General features: G+C 44.1%; 1 protein-coding gene across 1 annotated transcript; it reads right to left on the bottom strand.

Moving 5' to 3' along the window:
* Nucleotides 1–7481: 7481 nt before the first annotated feature.
* On the bottom strand, nucleotides 7482–16738 carry LOC130849183 (pregnancy-associated glycoprotein 2-like). Its single transcript, XM_057727860.1, has 9 exons — nucleotides 16686–16738; nucleotides 15442–15592; nucleotides 14387–14504; nucleotides 14171–14289; nucleotides 12790–12983; nucleotides 11789–11905; nucleotides 9310–9451; nucleotides 9125–9223; nucleotides 7482–7634 (listed from the first exon to the last, which is right to left on the bottom strand). Exons 1-9 carry the CDS (start codon nucleotides 16736–16738, stop codon nucleotides 7482–7484), a joined length of 1146 nt encoding a protein of 381 aa, XP_057583843.1.
* Between the last annotated feature and the right edge of the window lie 1021 nt (nucleotides 16739–17759).

The raw sequence follows: 17759 nt of genomic DNA, 5'->3' as shown, positions 1-17759 counted from the left end.
AGTTTTCAAGAGAAGCCAGAAGTGTGGATATTTATGTAAACACCCCTGATTTTAAATGTTAGTAAATATTTTTCTCTTCTTCATAAAACGTAGTGTGTAGAAAGACACATGCACTCCAATGTTCACTGCAGCAGTATTTACAATAGCCAGGACATGGAAGCAACCTAAATATCCATCAGCAGATGAATGGATAAAAAAGAAGTGGTACATATATACTATGGAATATTACTCAGCTGTGAAAAGGAATGAAATGGGACATTTGTAGAAACATGGATGGACCTAGAGACTGTCATACAGAGTGAAGTGAGTCAGAAAGAGAAAAACAAATATCATATATTAATATGTATATGCAGAATATAGAAAAATTGTACAAATCCCCCAGTTTGCAAGGCAGAAACAGAGATACAGATGTAGAGAACAAACATATGGACACCAAGTGGGGAAAGTGGGGAGATTTGGAGGGGTATGAATTGGGAGACTGGGATTGTCATATATACATTGCTAATAACAAACAATATATATCAAATTGTACACTTTAAATACATGCAGTTGATAGTATGTCGACTGTATCTCAATAAAAGTTCTTTAAAAAACAAAACAGAGGAAAACAAAACAAAAAAACATACTGTGGGTCAAACCTGAAACAACTCAGTGCTGGATTCAGCCTGAAGGCTGTGCAGGTTTTTATTTCTGGTCTAGAGGTGAGAGTACAGAGGGGAGAGCGAGGGTGTTCAATTCATGTTGGTCAAATTAATGAGTCTGAATGCATCTTAATCATATTAATTTTCCTTCCATTTGTAAAAAGAGGAAACCAGGTTCCTATCAACCAATGCATTTAATAATGTCCACTTGCTGATCATTTAATGTAATTCCCCAATAGGACCCATGCCTTGAAACATTTTGTCTACCAAACCAAACATACAAAGGAATCATTTTTAAGCTTATTATCCATCAAAGAAGATAGAAAAGACCACTCAGAACTCATGCTCAGGCTGAGACTGAACAGGCTAACTGTTAAACTGTTATTCCAGACACAGTAAAGACAATGGAGTTTTATGTCTCATTCCAGGATTCTCAGGGCCTGGGTGTTCCTGCATGGGATTTATCCAGGCCTGTCCCTTGGGTGGAACAATGGGAGGCTGGCCTAGTCACCAGGTGGGTGAGAGATGAAGTGCTGCATTTTCCTACTCACTTTGCTATGCTGTTAAAATTCAGTTTTGTTGGTTCAATACCTACCAAGGGGATGTGACAGGAACTAGCAAATGACATACACAAATACAATTTAGCTCAGCAATTCTACTTCTGGGGATTTATCCCATAGATACACTGGCAAAATTAAAAAAAAAATACACGCTTTATTCACTACAATATTGTTTGTTAAAGGAAAATATAAACATACGTGAAGGGACCATCCACAGGGAAGTGTTGAATAAGGAATAGGGCATCCAAACAATTGGGTATAATGTGGTTGGGGGGAGGTTTGGAATGTCTGAGATCTTCAGGGTGTACTGTTTAGTTTTTAAAAAAGAGGAACCAGAAAATTGCTTATACTTGGTTGCTTTTCCATACACATATATGTCTATTTTCTTTAAGAAAGATTGGAAGAATAAACCACAAGGTAATAAAAATTATAATTTATGGGGGAGGGGCAAGGAGAGAGGTGAGATTTTTCTTGATTTTTAGTTTGACTTTTCACCATGTAAATGTCTTACAGAATCATAAAAAGAGATCAATAAACATATCTATCAAAATTGAAAACTAAGGCAAATGAGTCCAATTCTATCACACTGGTGACATAGCTGCACAGAACAACACACTAATTAAGTGGCTTGAAAATGCAGAATGTTGACTGTACATTCAGTGTGGCCTATCCTCTAAGGATAAAGGCAAACAAAGAAAAACACTCTCCCTCTGAAATAAAACCAAAAACAAAAGGCCAAAGAAATCTGAAACTATATTCAACACCTTATTGTTGGTGATATTGCTATTGTTATTTTGAAAGTATCACAACCATGTCACAGGTTAAGGCAAGTAAGTAAATAAATGCTAATGTTGTTATGAAGCAAGACTTTGCATGGAAGGTAGAAAGGAGTTTTAAATACACAATCAAATAGCTTAAGTAAAATCCTGTGGTTTTAAAACTTGAATTGGAAGTATAACTTTGCACCATTTCATCTTTTTTTTTTTTTTTAAGACAAAATGTGTACCTCTTGGCTCTGACCACAGAAAAGCCTAGAAGCAAGGGCAACTTGATAACATTAAGTATCCTGAGGCCTAGCTTGTGGCCTCTAAACACCTTTTCCTGCCAGTGTATTCAAAGACTATTTTTTTTGGTTTGTTTGTTTGTTTTAAGAGAATGTTTCATTTATTTAAAGGTAAGCAGTAAGGTTTCCAGCAAGGATGTCCAGCTTTAGAGAACACACTGGAGTAAAGTTTTTATTTTCATAATCCACAAGCAGAGATTCTTGAAGAGATGGCTGATTTCAGGGCTTGCCCAAGAAATACACAAGATGAGCCTGGGAATCTTGAAGGACCAGAAAGTTTAAGGCCTTCAAGGACCACCAGGGGCTGCACAAAAAGTTTAGGAATCCATATGAAGAGGCCAAAAGTTGGACAATTTTAGCATCACAACAAGTTGATTCAAATGAATTAAACATACAAAAAGCCATGACTGAGAATTCCCAGATGTTGCAGTGGACAAGACTCTGGCCTCCCAATTCAGGAGGTTTGGGTCTTATCTTTGGTCAGGGAATTAGATCTCATGTGTCATAATTAATAGTTCACATGTCATAAATAAAATTCCAGCATGCCACAACAGAAAATCCCCCATACTGAAAATGAGACCCAGGGTAGCCAAATAAATAAGTAAATATTTTTAAATACTGAATAATATTCCATTGTATGTCTCTACCACATTTTCTTTATGCATTCAACTGTTGATGGATCTAAGTTTTTTCTACATCTTGTCTATAGTGAATGATGCTGCAATGTACATGACAGTCATCTTGGAGAGAGAGCAGTGAGCGGTCCTGAAGAGAGAATTCATTTCCTTCCCAGGAATTGAACCTGCGTTGCCTGGGTGAAAAACCAGAAATTTTTACCACTAGACCACTAGGGGCTAAAAGCTAGAAGCAAAGTGGCTTTAGCCCTTTCTCCCTTTTGAAAGCAAGAATGTTTCAAGGAGGCAAAGAGTGTAAAACAATTAGAAATTTTATTATTAGAGACACAGCAAAACTTATGGGACAGAACACAGAGAAGCAGTTTCTTTAAGACAAAAGCAAGGCAGAAATACACACCAGAGAGAAAGGCTATGCGTGTCCTCTCGAATGAGGAGGCGCACAGTAAGTCAGAAAGTATGCAGGGATACACACCCAGGGAGGAGTGTGGGCATCCTGAACTAGGAGTGCAGGAAAGAGGTGATTTAAATTACTTACATAGGACAGCCCTCCAGTGTCTTTGTTTACCTTTGGCCAGTTATCTTACTCCTTTTATCACACCTGATTGGTCCTATGACCCTCCCCAAGATGTGCAAGCAAAGTTTTGCTGAGATGGAACCCACTGCAGAGGCATATGGGTGCATGTCCACACTTATAATGGGGTGATGGCCCCTCCCTGTTTGACCCCCAAGAAGCCTTCCTATGTATGTGCACAAAGGGCAGTTTTTCTTAATCTTAGGAGTGGGCAGCTTTTCTCTTTTCTTCAGTAGGGAGGAGCTTCAGCCACTAGCTTTGTCCTTGAAGTGTCTGAGAAAGAACAAAGCTTCAATTTGACTCCACTTGACAAACACCAGCTGTCCACCAGAGAAGCCCCTCTATCTCCTACCTCAGCAGGGCACATATCTCTTTGAGATCATGATTTTAATTTTCTGTAATAAATATCCAGAAGCGGAATTTCTGGATCAAATAAGAATTCTCATTTTAATTTTTTTGCGGAACCTCCATTACGTTCGCCTGAAGCTACACCATTTTACATCCCAACCAACAGGGTCATGGTTCCACATCCTCGTCAACACTGTTACCTTTCATTTTTTATGTTTTGCTTTAAAGCCCTTTATTGGACTATAATGGCTTTACACTGTTGTGCCAGTTTCTGTTGTACAACAAAGTGAATCAGCTGTTTTTATCCATATATCCCCATATTCCCCCTGCTGTGACTCCTTCCTACACTTCCTATCTCACCCTTCTTAATCAAAACCAATCATCAACTTGATCTCCCTATGTTATGCAACAGCTTCCCACTAGCTATCTATTTTACATTTGGTGGTGTATGTATGTCAGTGCTACTCTCTCACTTTGTCCCAGCTTCCCCTTCACCCTTCCAACCACCCCATGTCCTCAAGTCCATTCTCTGCATCTACAGCTTTATTCTTGCCCTGCCACTGAGTTCATCAGTACCTTTTTTTTTAAATGTATAATCCAGATATATGTGTTAGCATACAGTATCTGTTTTTCACTTTCTGGCTTACTACACTCTGTATGAGAGACACTAGATCCATTCACCTCATGACAACTCAATTTCATCACTTTCAATAACTGGGTAATATTCCATTGTATATATGAACCACATCTTTTTATCCATTCATCTATTGATGGACGTTTAGGTTGCTTCTATGTCCTGGCTATTATAAATAGTGCTACGATGAGCAATGTTGTACATGTATTCTTTTGAATTGTTGCTTTCTCAAGGTATTTGCTCAGAAGCGGGATTACTAGGTCATATGGTAGTTCTATTTTTAGTTTTTTAAGGAACATCCATACTGTTTTCCATAGTGGCTGTACCACATTACATTCCCACCAACAGTGCAGGGGTGGGGTTCCCTTTTTAAGCACTGTCAGCATTTATTGTTTCTAGATTTTTTGATGATGGCCATTCTAACTGGTGTGAGGTGATACCTCATTGTGACTTTCACTTGCATTTCTCTAATGATTAATTTGTTGAGCATCTTTTCATGTGTTTGTTGGCTGTCTGCATGTCTTCTTTGGAGGAATATCTATTTAGGTCTTCCACCCATTTTTGGATTGGGTTATTTGCTTTGTTAATATTGAGCTACATGAGCTGTATGCATATTTTGGAGATTAATCCTTTGTCCATTACTTTGTTGGCAAATATTTTCTCGCATTCTGAAGATTGTCTTCTTATCTTGATCATGGTTTCTTTTGCTGTGTAAAAGCTTTTAAATTTCATTAGGTATCATTTGTTTGTGTTTGACTTTATTTCCATGATTCTAGGAAGTGGTTCAAAAAGTATCTTGCTTTGATTTATGTCATAGAGTGTCCTGCCTATATTTTTCTCTAAGAACTTTTGTTTTTGATAATGACCATCCTAGTGGATGTGAGATGGTACCTTACCATCATTTGATTTGCATTTTCCTGATGATTAGTGAGGGAAAAATTATCCTTATCTCAGATGCACAGAATAGGAAACTCATGTCCAGAAATGAACTTATCAAGGTCACATGACTGGCAGGTGTCAGTCATGGGATTTGAACCCAGACAGCAACTCCCCAGTATGTACATGCCTGGCAAGGATGCCGTACCACCTTCCATTTGCTTATCAAATGTGGGATTATGCTGTTTTGTGTTTTGTTCTTTTCTCTCAATATCATATTGGAACACTTTCTCAGAACACTAAATATTCTCCTAAAACACAATTTTAAGGTAGTTGGTTGCATTATGTCCTATTTATCCTGTAGACACTTTATGTTTAATGGGCCTTGGGATGTTCCAGATTTTCCCTTTTGTAAGAGATTCTGAGGACTATATCCTTGCTTATGTATGTTTGGAGGTGCTTCTGATCATGGCTTTATCATAAACCCTAGAAGCAAAATTGCTGGGGCAAGACCGTACATATTTTAAGAACAAGTATCTCCAAATATATTATATCATTTTATACTCTTTCAAGAAGGGTTCAAGATCTACCTTTCTCCTGGTTTTTATGTTCTCCCTGCTGGTTTTTCTCTCACTCATGTGTATAAATCTCTCTGGTCTGCAATGGCTAAAGGATAAAAGTTGAGGGGCAGGGCGGGGCTGTTAATTTGAAAAACAGACTTTGGGATGTTCCTGGTGTTCCAATGGTTAAGAGTCTGTGCTTCCAATGCAGGGGATGAGTTTTAATACCTGGTCAGTGAGCTAAGATGCCACAAGTCTTGTTGTTGGGTCCAAAAAAAATAATAAAAAAAGGGACACCTCCCTTTTGCTGATGTGGTTCTTGTCTAAGTAAAAGCCCATACTGTGCATTGGGCCGGGATGTGTTCTCTACCTCATTTATTCTTTCCTTCTCCTTCTCTCATCTGGGTCTCCCTCCACCTCTGACCCCTGCTATCCCAGCCTGGGACTCTTCCTTGGGTCTCCAGGTGGGAAGAATTAATGCTTCCATGACAAATCTGCCAAAGCATGGCAGCTCTAACCAAGTGGTTTGTAGACATGTCCCTCAAGGAAGCTCAGAAAGAGTGTAAGCTTTGTGCACCCTGTGTCCCCTTTACAGTAGAGGCATCCACCACACAGCCTTGGAGTTGAGTGGAAGGGGCATGCTGGGCCCTCAAGGGCTGGGCCTGACTCAGGGATCCACACAGTCTGTCACTTAGGAAGTGGGACTGGAATGGACTCTGGAGCTGTGGGTAACAGAGAGCTGGTGACCAGGGTGGTGGGACAAAGGGGAACCATTCCAGCTTGAAGGGCTTCACGCAGAAGCCCCCTGAAGCAGAAGGCCACTGCCAAAGTTGCTCTGAGATGGGAAGAATAGAAGCTATTTGTATTAATCCTTACCACCCCCCTGAATGAGGAGGCGTTGCCATAGGTGGGGCCATCACCAACTCTTCCATGGTCTAGGACACCCACTGCCCCTTCCTTTTGGGATGCCTCTCCCCAGCTCCAGTCATGTGGTGCTGGAGGAAACTTTGAATCACATTGAGCAAGGCCTCATGACCAAGTAAAGCCCATCGCAGTACCCCATGCACCTGCCAGGAGCCTTCCCTGGTACCCTGATCTTTTCTGAGCTTCTCTCCTTCAGGTTGAGATGCCTTGGGGATATATGTGTATAAGCCTGAGGGAAGAAAGCTGTCAGGCTAAGAGAATCAAAGATGAGAGAAGGGAAAGAGTGAGGGAGAAAAAGAGTGAGCTGATGGCTTCTGATTTCTTGGGTCCAGTCACTGAGATATTTGGATCTGCTCTGGTTCCAGTATCCCAGACCCCTAGTATCCATCCAATAAGTCTCCCATTTCCTTGAAGTCAGCTGGAGTTGGGCTCCTCTAAATTGTGGATCAGATGAGGTTCTAGATCCTGGCTGATTATGATGCATCTCCCTGATCCAAACAGTATCACCAATTTGTATTAGCACCAATAGGACTGGAATCATTTATTCTACTGAGGATAGGGCTTTGCAGAGCACCAAAATCCACCACCATCTCTGGGCATGAGTGCCCAACATGTGAGTGAGTGTGTGTTTGGAGTGGACCAGGTTGATTCCTGAAGCAGCCCCAGCATTTACACTGCGGGAGCCAGGCCAATCCTGTTGTTTCCCCGATCATAAACCGAGAAATACTGCCTCAGGAAGACTTCGCCAAGGATCCATGTCTCTGAATTGTTCAAATTCACTGAGATCCCTTCCAACAAGCTGACACATCTGCCCTGAGGATCCTGGGGGAGATGGAAATACACCCAAGTCAGCCTGAGCCCTTACCTGCCAGCCCCTCTATATGCACAGATTGCAGCCTCATGGTTGCATTTTCCTCATTTGCTAAGAACCCAGTGGCTCTCTCCGCAGCTCTGGAAGTGGGGTGGCCTTTCAAGAAAAAGAACTTTGAAGACATGTGGTTGCCCAAAGGGAGGGGATTGGGGGAGGGAAGGATTGGAGTTTGGGATTAGCAGATGAAAATGACTATGCAGAGTTTGGATAAACAACAAGGTCCTCCTGTATAGCACAGAGAACTATATTCAATATCTCATGATAAACTCTAATGGAAAAGATTAGAAAAAGCAATATAATATATGCATAATGACTCACTGTGCTGTACAGCAGAAATTGACACAACATTGTAAATCAACTATACTTCAATACAATCAAAAGAAAAAGAAAAAAAAAAAAGGACAAGAATGTCCCATAGTTCTCCTGTTCTTTCCATGTGACCCATGCTTGCTGTTCTCTCTGCAGAGAATGCCTTTTCTTCTCCCTCTTCTTCCCAACCTTTTCTTTGAAACTGTGCTCAACCCCTCTAGGAGGTCTTCCTTGACCCATGCTCACCCTGCCAAGCCACTTCAGGCTGGGTTGGGTCACTTACCATGGTGCTCCCCTTGTCTGTAGCCCTCATCATCCCTAATCTTGCCCCAGCACTCCTTGGCAGAGCCTAAGGGTGTTTCCTTTGCATGGAGTCCAGTGTAGATTTGCCACAACCCAAGCAGGCCTCCCCATGCCTCCATGAGGATGGGGGTTTTGAATTACTGGAATTCCCTGGTTTAATCAAAGTTTCTTTGAGCCCATCAGCCTCCTCTGAATTCCCATAGGGAGCTGACATTAAGCCTCAACCCTGTGCTGCAGCATGTTCCATCACTGTGTACCCTTTACTCACGTGAGCATCCAACCTCCCCACAGAGGGATCTGGTAGCACCACTCACAGAGGGTGAGCTGGGTCTTAGCAAGGGAAATTTGCAGCTGAGGACTAGGGGAACCATGTAATTGATCATCCAACCAGGACATTTTCCAGAAGGGAAGGGAGACCGTTAATCATGATGGTGGGAAAACACACTGAGACTGTCCCCAGCCAACCCCACTTGTCACTTGGCCTATTTCAGAGATTGCCTGAGCTGACTTTCTGTGTTCATCCAAGTGAGGTCTCTGCTGCAACTGAAACTCTTTGAGGGCAGAGGCCCTTAGTGTTCCCCTCTCCTTGTGCCTCACACCATGCCAGCATGTTGTGGTGTCATCATTTATTCCAGGATGATAGATGTCCTAGATTGCTTCTTTCTCTCATGTGCTTGATTGTTTGGGAGGTATTGGCCCAACCTCATGGTCTCAGCAGCATCTGTGGGTGTTTGGCTTGGCCTGAAGAGGACCCTCTCTTCTTAGCAGCAGCCCAAGGGTTCCTGCAAGGGCCAGATTTGAGAACCAGCCACCAGGGTTTGCCCCTCACCTTCAAGATGTAGACTGAAGCAGGCACTGGGTAGTCATTGCCATTGATGGTGAAGATGATACTAGGCAGATGCTTGATGCTGCTACATGGAACAATGTACTGGAAGAGAAAGAGGTGACAAGTTGACCCACTTGATCCCCGGTGTTTGGAGAGCCCCAGAGTGACCCTGTGTCATGTCCCTTCACCTGTTTCCCAAAAGGCTTGGCATTTATCAGCTTCTGGATGGTAGTGATCACTCTAGTTGGGCCAAGGAGAAGTGAAGTCCCAGTATCCATAACGGCGTGGCAGCCGTGGTAACAACCAAGATGCACCCGAACCATGGTGATGCTGAGAGACAGAGGGACAAAGTAGGAACCAGGATTACTCTGAAATCGCCCCCCTCCATGACTGCCCCCCCGTGAGTGTTTCCAGAACAACCCTTTGCTCATTCTCTGACTGATTTCCTTTGCTCTGGTCACATAACCTTCTTTGACTTCCTTTGAATTCTTCTTTTTTTTAAGCTCTTTATTAGAATACAATTGCTTTACACTCTTGTACCAGTTTTTGAGGTACACCAAAGTGAATCAGCTGTATTTATACATGTATCCCCATATCCCCTCCCTCCTGTGACTCCCTCCCACCCTCCCTGTCCTGGCCCTCTAAGGCATTGCCCATCATCGAGTTCATCCCCCTTTGTTATACAGCAACTTCCCACTAGCTACCTATTTTACAGTCATATGCCTATGCTACTCTCTTACTTTGTCCCAGCTTCCTCTTTGTGCCCCACCCCCAACATCATGTCCTCCAATCCATTCTCTGCATCTACATCCTTATTCTTGCCCTGTCACTGGGTTCATCAGTACCATTTTTTTTTTAATTCTAATATATATGAGTTAGCATATGGTCTTTGTTTTTCTCTTTCTGGCTTACTTCACTCTGTATGACAGACTCTAGGTCTATCCACCTCATTACATATAGCTCAATTTCATTCCTTTCTGTGGCTGAGTAACATTCCATTGTATATATGTGCCACGTCTTCTTTATCCATTCATCTGTCGATGGCCATTTAGGTTGCTTCCATGTCCTGGCTGTTGTAAATAGTGCTGCAATGAATATTATGGTACATGTTTCTTTTTGGATTATGGTTTTCTCTGGGTATATGCCTAAGAGTGGGATTACTGGATCATATGGTAGTTCTATTTTCAGTTTTTTAAGGAATCTCCAAACGGTTTTCCTTAGTGGCCTTTTGAATTCTTGAATGAATACACCAGTCTCTTTTGGGCCTCAGGACCTAGTGTGTGCTGGTCACCTTCCTAGAAGAACTGCTTCACATTTGTCTGGGTAATTCCTCTTCATCTTCCAGGTGCCAGCTTAAATTTCATTTTTTCAAGGAAGGATTCCCCCCACACTAGATCAGGCTCCTGTTTTGGTCTCTCTTTGTAGACTCTTCCTCATTTGTAGCAAGTACCAAGGGGGTAATTCCTTATGTGTGTGACTCGTTTCATGTACATCTGCCTCACCAGATGTAAGGGCAAGTTGTATCCTCAGTGCCTCCCTCAAGTGACCAGCACACAGTGGATACACAATGTGTCTTATCTGAGTGAATGAGGGAGTGAGTGAGTGAGTGAGTGAAAAAATGCATGAGGCATAACCCGAGACCTGTGTCTGGTGTGTGATCAATGATGGGTCAACCCACATTGTTAAGGTGGATGTTCCCTGGAGCAGCAGATGCTCAGAGTGTTGAGGAGGGAAAAACAGGCTGCCCTGGGAGAGGGTGTTTCCCAGCACCACCCCTCACCCGACTCAGACACTGAGACCCTGGCCAGGCAATGCCTGAGCTAGCCCAGGGGGCCTCCTCAGGACACGCAAGCAACTGTCTGACAGTTTCTCAAAGAATCCCATAAGTTATTGCCCCTTGTTCTCAGGCCACTCCTGGATCCCAGGTTCTTGATTCTCTCTGTCACAGCCCCTGCCCTACTGTGTGCTCGAGATGTGAGGGTGGCTGGCAAGAGGTAGGGGGATTGTCTCTTTGTATGAGTACTTTCAGATCTCAAGAATGCAGCCCACCTCTCTCCACTGGTATAAGCTTCTTGCTAAAGAGACCAGTTTGTCCACAATTTTCCCTGTTTTTAAACTAACAGTTTTGTGTACTAAGAACTCCTTCATTCCTGGGTAGTCCTGGGCAGTTGTTGATCTTATCACAACCCTGTTCAGGCTGGTGAAATTCCCCCTGATCCTCTTTTCACTGCACATTAGGGTCCACAAACCATGCCACCTGTCTCACAGCACAGTGGGTGCAGCCCTCTCTAGTCTACACACACCTCTCTGGACCCTGCTCAGAACCCCAATCAGGGCCTTGGTGAGGAAGTTTGGGGTAATTATGAACCCATTTGTGTCTACGTGTTTCTGTGTCTGTTTGTGTGTGTCTGTATGTGTATCTGTGAGTGTGTTTGTGCCTGTGCGTCTCTGTGTCTGTGTGTGTCTCCGTGTGTGTGTGTGTGTATCTGTGTTCCTGTGCATGTTTATATGTGTACCAATGTGTGTGTTCATATGTGTGTCTTTGTGGGTGGAGACTGTACGTTTGTGTGTGACTGTGTGTCAGATTGAGCACTTGTGTATGCTTGCATATGCCATGTGCATGAGTGGGAACATCACTAGGAGTGGCCCTCAGAGGGAGAGGCTTACCTGGTCATGGTTATCTGCCAGAAGTGGGTTTGGGACACTGGTATCCACTTGAGCTCTCCTTTGTGGTAGCTGTGGTCCACCCCACCAAACATCACCATGCTGCCATTCTCTGTCCCTCTGAGGAGAGAAGGAAGAGGGAGGTCTCCTTGTCAGAGAATCACACCACTCACTGTCTGAGGGCTGTACTTATCCACCCATCAAAGGCACTAATATGGTCTACATTTTACAGGTGTGGAAATTGAGGCACGGAGGGATTGAGTACCAAGCCAAGGTCGGTCACTGACAAATGACTGGCAGAGAAGAGGTACAAAGATGGGCAGCCTGGCCAGGATCCAACCTTCCACCCTTCTGAAGAGGGCCTGGTCCACTGTAGTAACCAGAGTGCTTAGAGATATCCTCAGAGAACACTGTGCTGGAGGGCTCTGTCTTCCCCGTAGGCCTGAAGACACTAAGGGCTTGGGTTCAGGCTCATTCAGGGTTGGTATCACAGGCCTGGGACCTCTGCCATCCATGGGCCCCCATGCTCAGGAGGGCCCTGTGCCTCTGCTATCCCTGTCTTGAAATTCCTAATACTTTTTGAACAAGAGGTCACACATTTTCATTTTGCACTCGGTCCTCACAATTGTGTAGCTGGTCCTGGGCTCCCAGTAAAATGTTAATGAGGAGGTAAACATTCCTGCTGTCCCTCTCCTTCATTTCATATCAAATCCATCAGCAAATCCTGTTGCCTTTCCTCCAACCTGTACCCTGAAACTTTCCAAGCTTTCCCTCTTCCCTCCATCTCCCTAGACCATGTAATTGCCATTGAGCTCATCAACATTGAACTATAAAAAATTTTTTAGAGTAACCAGTGGGGGGCCAGATGTGGCCCTGTGGCCATAGTTATGCAGGCTAGTTATGTCTCTCAGTAAACTTATGGATGAGGTGCTCTATAATTTTTTATGCAACTGAAAGCAATTTACAGCTGCTTTAGAGGGAGGGCTTGTCCACCGCAGACTTACGTGCTCAAGTAAAAGGCAAAGACCGGCTGAGAAATGATGCCTTGTGTCTTCAGGTTGTCGAAGACAGGGGTGATCCCTTTGAAGGCAAGGCTGGGGTAGCCCAGGCCCAGAACACCATCAAATTGTGTATAATCCAACTGATGCTCTTTCTGGCTCAGGGCAAATTCCTGGCACAGGATGACGAGTTTCCCGATCTGTAGGAAAGGAGAGTGTTCCCAAATAAAGGTTAGGGATGTGCGGCTGGGACTGGGCTGAGGTGAAGATGCCATTAGCACCTCAGAGAAGACCTGAGGTCTGGCAGTGCTATGGATTGACCTCAGATGGTTAGACCAAGCTGGGACAGGAATTCAGGTTCCATTTGTGCAGGGTTGTGGATTTTATACAACACCTGCTCCCCCAGCAAACACCATCTGAAGGGAGTCATATTGGCCTCATGCCTTCTGTACAGGTGGAGAAATTGAGACTCAGGACAGGACCAAATGGTTCCCACTTGAGGACAAAATGAGTAGACAGCAGTGTAGTCTTGTCTTTGGCATCACTATGATTATTTGCCAGAAATAAACTGAATTCAGTACAATGAATTGTGGATTCTGCATCTGCCCAGGAAGACAGAAGCCCATTACACAATGTTGCTTCCAGAGTTCTTATGAAAATTATGGCTGGGAAACTTGCTTTTGGGGATGTGTTTGTGTCAGAGAGAAAGAGAGAGAGAGTACTCAGGCCCTTTGGGGAGGTAGGCCACAGATTTTACTGGACTTTCAAAGACCCCTAGATTGGAAGCCCATTTATCATTTCCTCTCCACATCTGTGGGCCTCTGCTAATCAAGCCAACATGCCTGAAGCTGGTGACTTCCCACAGGGGCCCATCATCAGTTTTTTCTTCTCCCCAAATACCCCACAGCTGTGTGAATTCTGACAGGCAGTCCAGGTCCACCCCTTAACAGATGCCTGACATTGGCAAAAGCCTGGCTGAATGCACCTCAGTTCATTCCTCTGTGTACTGAAACTAATCCTAGTACCTGCTGTGTGGGGTTGTTGCAGGATTAAACACGTCATTACCATGAAAACTCCTTGGCATAGTCTGAATAGAAAAGTGGGTGCTTTTTACTGATCTCTCCCTGCTCCCAGCAAAATGAACCTTGAGCTGCTCATGGGCAAAGGAGCTGCATATCCACACGCCAAGCCACTCTCTGGGTTAGCCATGCTGGCAGTTTGTGTGTCAGCAGGTGTGCTAGCTCCAGAAGAATGTACACTTTGGTGGGGGGGGGCATTCTCTAGGGGAGGTTGGAAACAAGTGCCTTCCCAGGTGGCCCTGCATCTGTTTTGTAAGCATCAATCAATCCCAGGGCAAACCCTGACTCATCTTCTGGTTTCCAGTTACCCGAACGGTGTCGTAGCCAAGAAATCCAACCATCCTTCCGAAGCCATAATTGATGTCGATGGGCCGGCCTGAGAACTGGAAGGTGGTGGACAAGTGAGGGTCGAAGAAATTGTGTGTACCTGCAGACACAAGTGCTGAGTGTCCCTCAGGTGCCAAGGATGGAGAAATGTGTGGGAGAGGGAGTATTAGATTAGCCAGGGGAGTGCGGGTACTCACGGCAGGAGGGACTGGAGCAGTAGATGGAGGTCACCCAAAAGTTAGATGAGCCGGTGTCAAAGATGACCCTGAACTCCTGAGGGGGCGTTCCAATGGTGATGTTACCTACATAGCACACCTATAGGGGGCGGGAAGGGGTGGTTCATACGGGCCTGGCTGCCCTGACCTCTTTAATTTCCGTAGTGCTACACCACTCCATGTGTCCCATGTCTCCTGAAATCGCTTTCCAACTGCCCCACCTCACAACCTCTGTTCAAACCCATATCTACATTTAACTTTTTTTTTTTTTTTTTTGGTCCATGTGCTCTCTCAGTTCCCTGACAAGGGATCAAACCCAAGACAGTGCAGTATTAGCACAGAGGCTTAACCACTGGACCTGCAGGGAAGTATTGGTGCCTTCATTTGAGAAGCTCTCCAGTCTCCCCTTCAAGGCCCAGCCTGAGTGTTTCCATCTCCATGTGGCCCGCCTAGGTCACCCTTGCCACCTCCTCTAAACTCAGACCATGTCATATTAACACCAAGCAGTTGGCCCTCTTATTGGACATGTATTTACTCTTTGCTTATGACTCATGCTGCCCTATGCATTCTTGAAGGAGAGATGAGAAATTTTTAGAAATCAATAACAATAACCAGGTGTTAGATTCTTATGGTGGCACAGGCCATAGGGCTCAATAACTTTCTACTTGTGTCCTTCTAGGATCTACAGAGGCTGAACTACTTCTGGCTGGGATTTCAAACTTAATGTGCAGTTGGTTTTATCAGAAGTGGCTCACCTTTCACCTATAACTCCGTGGATCACTTAGTTCAGAAAGAAAAATCTCCCTCAAACTAATGACATGTCTTTGATACAAAATGCATGTTTACCTGCATCCTGATCTTTGCTGGGCCCAGTCACCACAGACCAAGTGCTGAGGATGGGGTCCCTGTTCCCCAGTGTTTCTGCTTCCTGCAGGAGCCCCAGCCCCAACATCCAGCCTGACACCTCCAAATGAACCCTAGTGCTATGCCAGAGCTCCAGGGGGTGCTGTGGAGCTCCATCCTCCCAACACACTCACATCGTTATGGTTCCTCAGGGATTGAAGAGTAATATTCCTGTCATCAGCGGCATTCTGGCACGTGTTATCACTCTTCTCCTCCAGGAAATTTGTCAGTGCTTTTTTTCCCCTGAGGGTTTCTCTCATGGTCTTGATCATCATTGGAGGGATTCTTTCACTGGATGTTGGGAAAAGGAAACATAGAATGTGCAGCAATCATCTATCTATTTTATTGTGTGACTGTCATTTCTTTCAGTGTAAAGGCGCTGTGTATTTTCTGAGCAGTTTTATGAGTGTCATGTTATTATCAGGACACCACACAAAGACCAGGGCAAAGACCTCGGTTTGAACACAGGTTCTGTTGTAGACTCTTAGGTAAGTTGTATGACCCTTTGGAGTCTCAGTTTCCCCATCGGTAAAGAAGGGAGAATATTATAATGCCAATCCCCCATATGGAATGTTGTGGGTATTAAGTGAGATGATGGATATAATGGACCTGATATGTAGGAAGTCTCAACAATGACAGGTATTACCATTGCTATTGCCATCCCACTGTATCTTTTTCAGAGAAGTCTGGGAAGCTTGTATGTGGGGAATTGTTATCTTCTTTGTACAGGGAATAATTTAAAATGCAGGGAGACTGTGACTTGGCTGCGGTCACACTGCTTGTTAGAGGTAAAGCAGTCTAGAAGTGGCCTTTCTGATCTTTCTCGAGGGCTCAAGCAGAAGAGGGAGGTGAAAGAGGAAGCCAGGAGATGGGGAATAAATTAGGGAAATTAAGAGACTAGAGAAGCAAGGAGGGGTAAAAAATAGGAAAAAAAAAAAACTTAGAGAGTTCTTTATGAACAGAGACAGCCAAAGAGATGGAGAGATAAAAGAGAGAGAAACAGAGATGAACATATAGACACATTCACACAGAAGCAGAAAAAGAGCAGAGAGAAGACCTAGAAGCAAATACAAAAGAAATGCTGTTCCATAGGACTGCATTTATAGTTGGAGGGGTTCTGCACTGAACAATTCCAAGGAGTGCCATTTTCACATGGGTCATGATGTGAATGGCACATCCAGGGTTGTGCTACCCTGCAGGTCCACCCAAAGACACTGGACCCCACAGTGCCCATGACAAGGTTCTCATCAATAAGTGTGAGTTGAACTTTAAATTGGCTAGGAATGATTATATTCACTTCTAACCTTGATAAGTGGAAGAAGAGGGCAAGAAAAACCCCAGAAAGAGAGATGATGTCACTTAGAGTCCCCATACTTACATAACCAGGCACTCTGAGAAGGCCAGCAGCCTGAGGATCCCAAGCCACTTCATGTTTCTTACTGGCTCCAATTCCTCAGGAAAGAGCATGCAGTGGTGGCCAAGAGCTGCTCGTTATATATGCTCTGACCTGCCTTATTGTCCCCTTCAGGCCATGAATGGATCTGATAAGAAATACGAACTTCTCGGTGAAATCCTTACCTCCATCTGTGTTTGTTGGGAGTGGACTTAGAAAGTTCACAGAATACAGAGATTTCTATTCTAATCTCTTCCTTGGGGTTTGGCTATAAAACCAAACTGAACCACATAGACTCACTAAGAGTGGGGAGATTCTTGCTAGCTTGGAAATAGAGCACTGGTACTAACGTGATGTAAGTAAATGCTAGGGGACATGCTTGACATTTGTGATCTCATGTGGTCTTCCTAACAACCTCATGAGATGTGCATTGCTCTCCTCAATTGGAGAGGAGACTGCTAGGAGGAAAAGAGGTCAAATGGCAAAGTGAAGATGTGAGTGGCAGCCCAGTGACCTATGAGTGAGTGCCTTTAGGTAGTGGGAGAGATGGCACAGATCAAGGGCACTTATGATGCCAATATGCATCAAAAATCTAGCTAGAGTAGTGTTACCACTGCAGAGTTTCACTATAGGAAGAAATGTGATGCATGCATCCACAAGATACTTTATATCATCCAACAAACATATACAGAGCACCCTGTGTACTGGGGTCTGGGTTAGAGGCTAGGAAATCAAAGTTGAGTAAAAGACAGGTGGTCTTTATCTTCAGGGATCTAGCAGTCTAGGGCAGTTCTCACAAACTCACGGCACAGGAGGCAAGAGAAATGAATGGAAGGTCATTGAGGGCAGTATGGACACAGGGGAGGCAGCACATGCCCTACCAGTGGAGGCAGCCTCTCCTCAGCGCCAACCAGCATCTGCCATGCTGGAAACAGCCTGGTTGGCCAAGTTTTCAGAGAAGTCAGAAGTCGGGATATTTATGTAAAATTCCTGATTTCAAATATTAGCAACCTTTTTTTTCTTCACAAAATATAGTGTGAGCCAAACCTGAAAGAACTG

The sequence above is a fragment of the Hippopotamus amphibius genome, chromosome 3 (genome assembly GCF_030028045.1).
Source record: "Hippopotamus amphibius kiboko isolate mHipAmp2 chromosome 3, mHipAmp2.hap2, whole genome shotgun sequence".
NCBI lineage: Eukaryota > Metazoa > Chordata > Mammalia > Artiodactyla > Hippopotamidae > Hippopotamus > Hippopotamus amphibius.
The sequence above is the reverse complement of the archived record's forward strand: the minus strand, read 5'-3'. Positions and strand labels throughout refer to the sequence as shown.

Bases quoted from the DNA above. Each gene is read 5' to 3' on its own strand.
- LOC130849183 (XM_057727860.1), bottom strand. From the start codon at position 16,738: ATGAAGTGGCTTGGGATCCTCAGGCTGCTGGCCTTCTCAGAGTGCCTG. The intron at 14,505-15,441 runs GTGAGTGTGTTG...CGCCCCCTATAG, and splicing joins CCCTGAGGAACCATAACGAT to GTGTGCTATGTAGGTAACAT. The intron at 11,906-12,789 runs GTAAGTCTGCGG...TTCTCTCCTCAG, and splicing joins TTTGCCTTTTACTTGAGCAC to AGGGACAGAGAATGGCAGCA.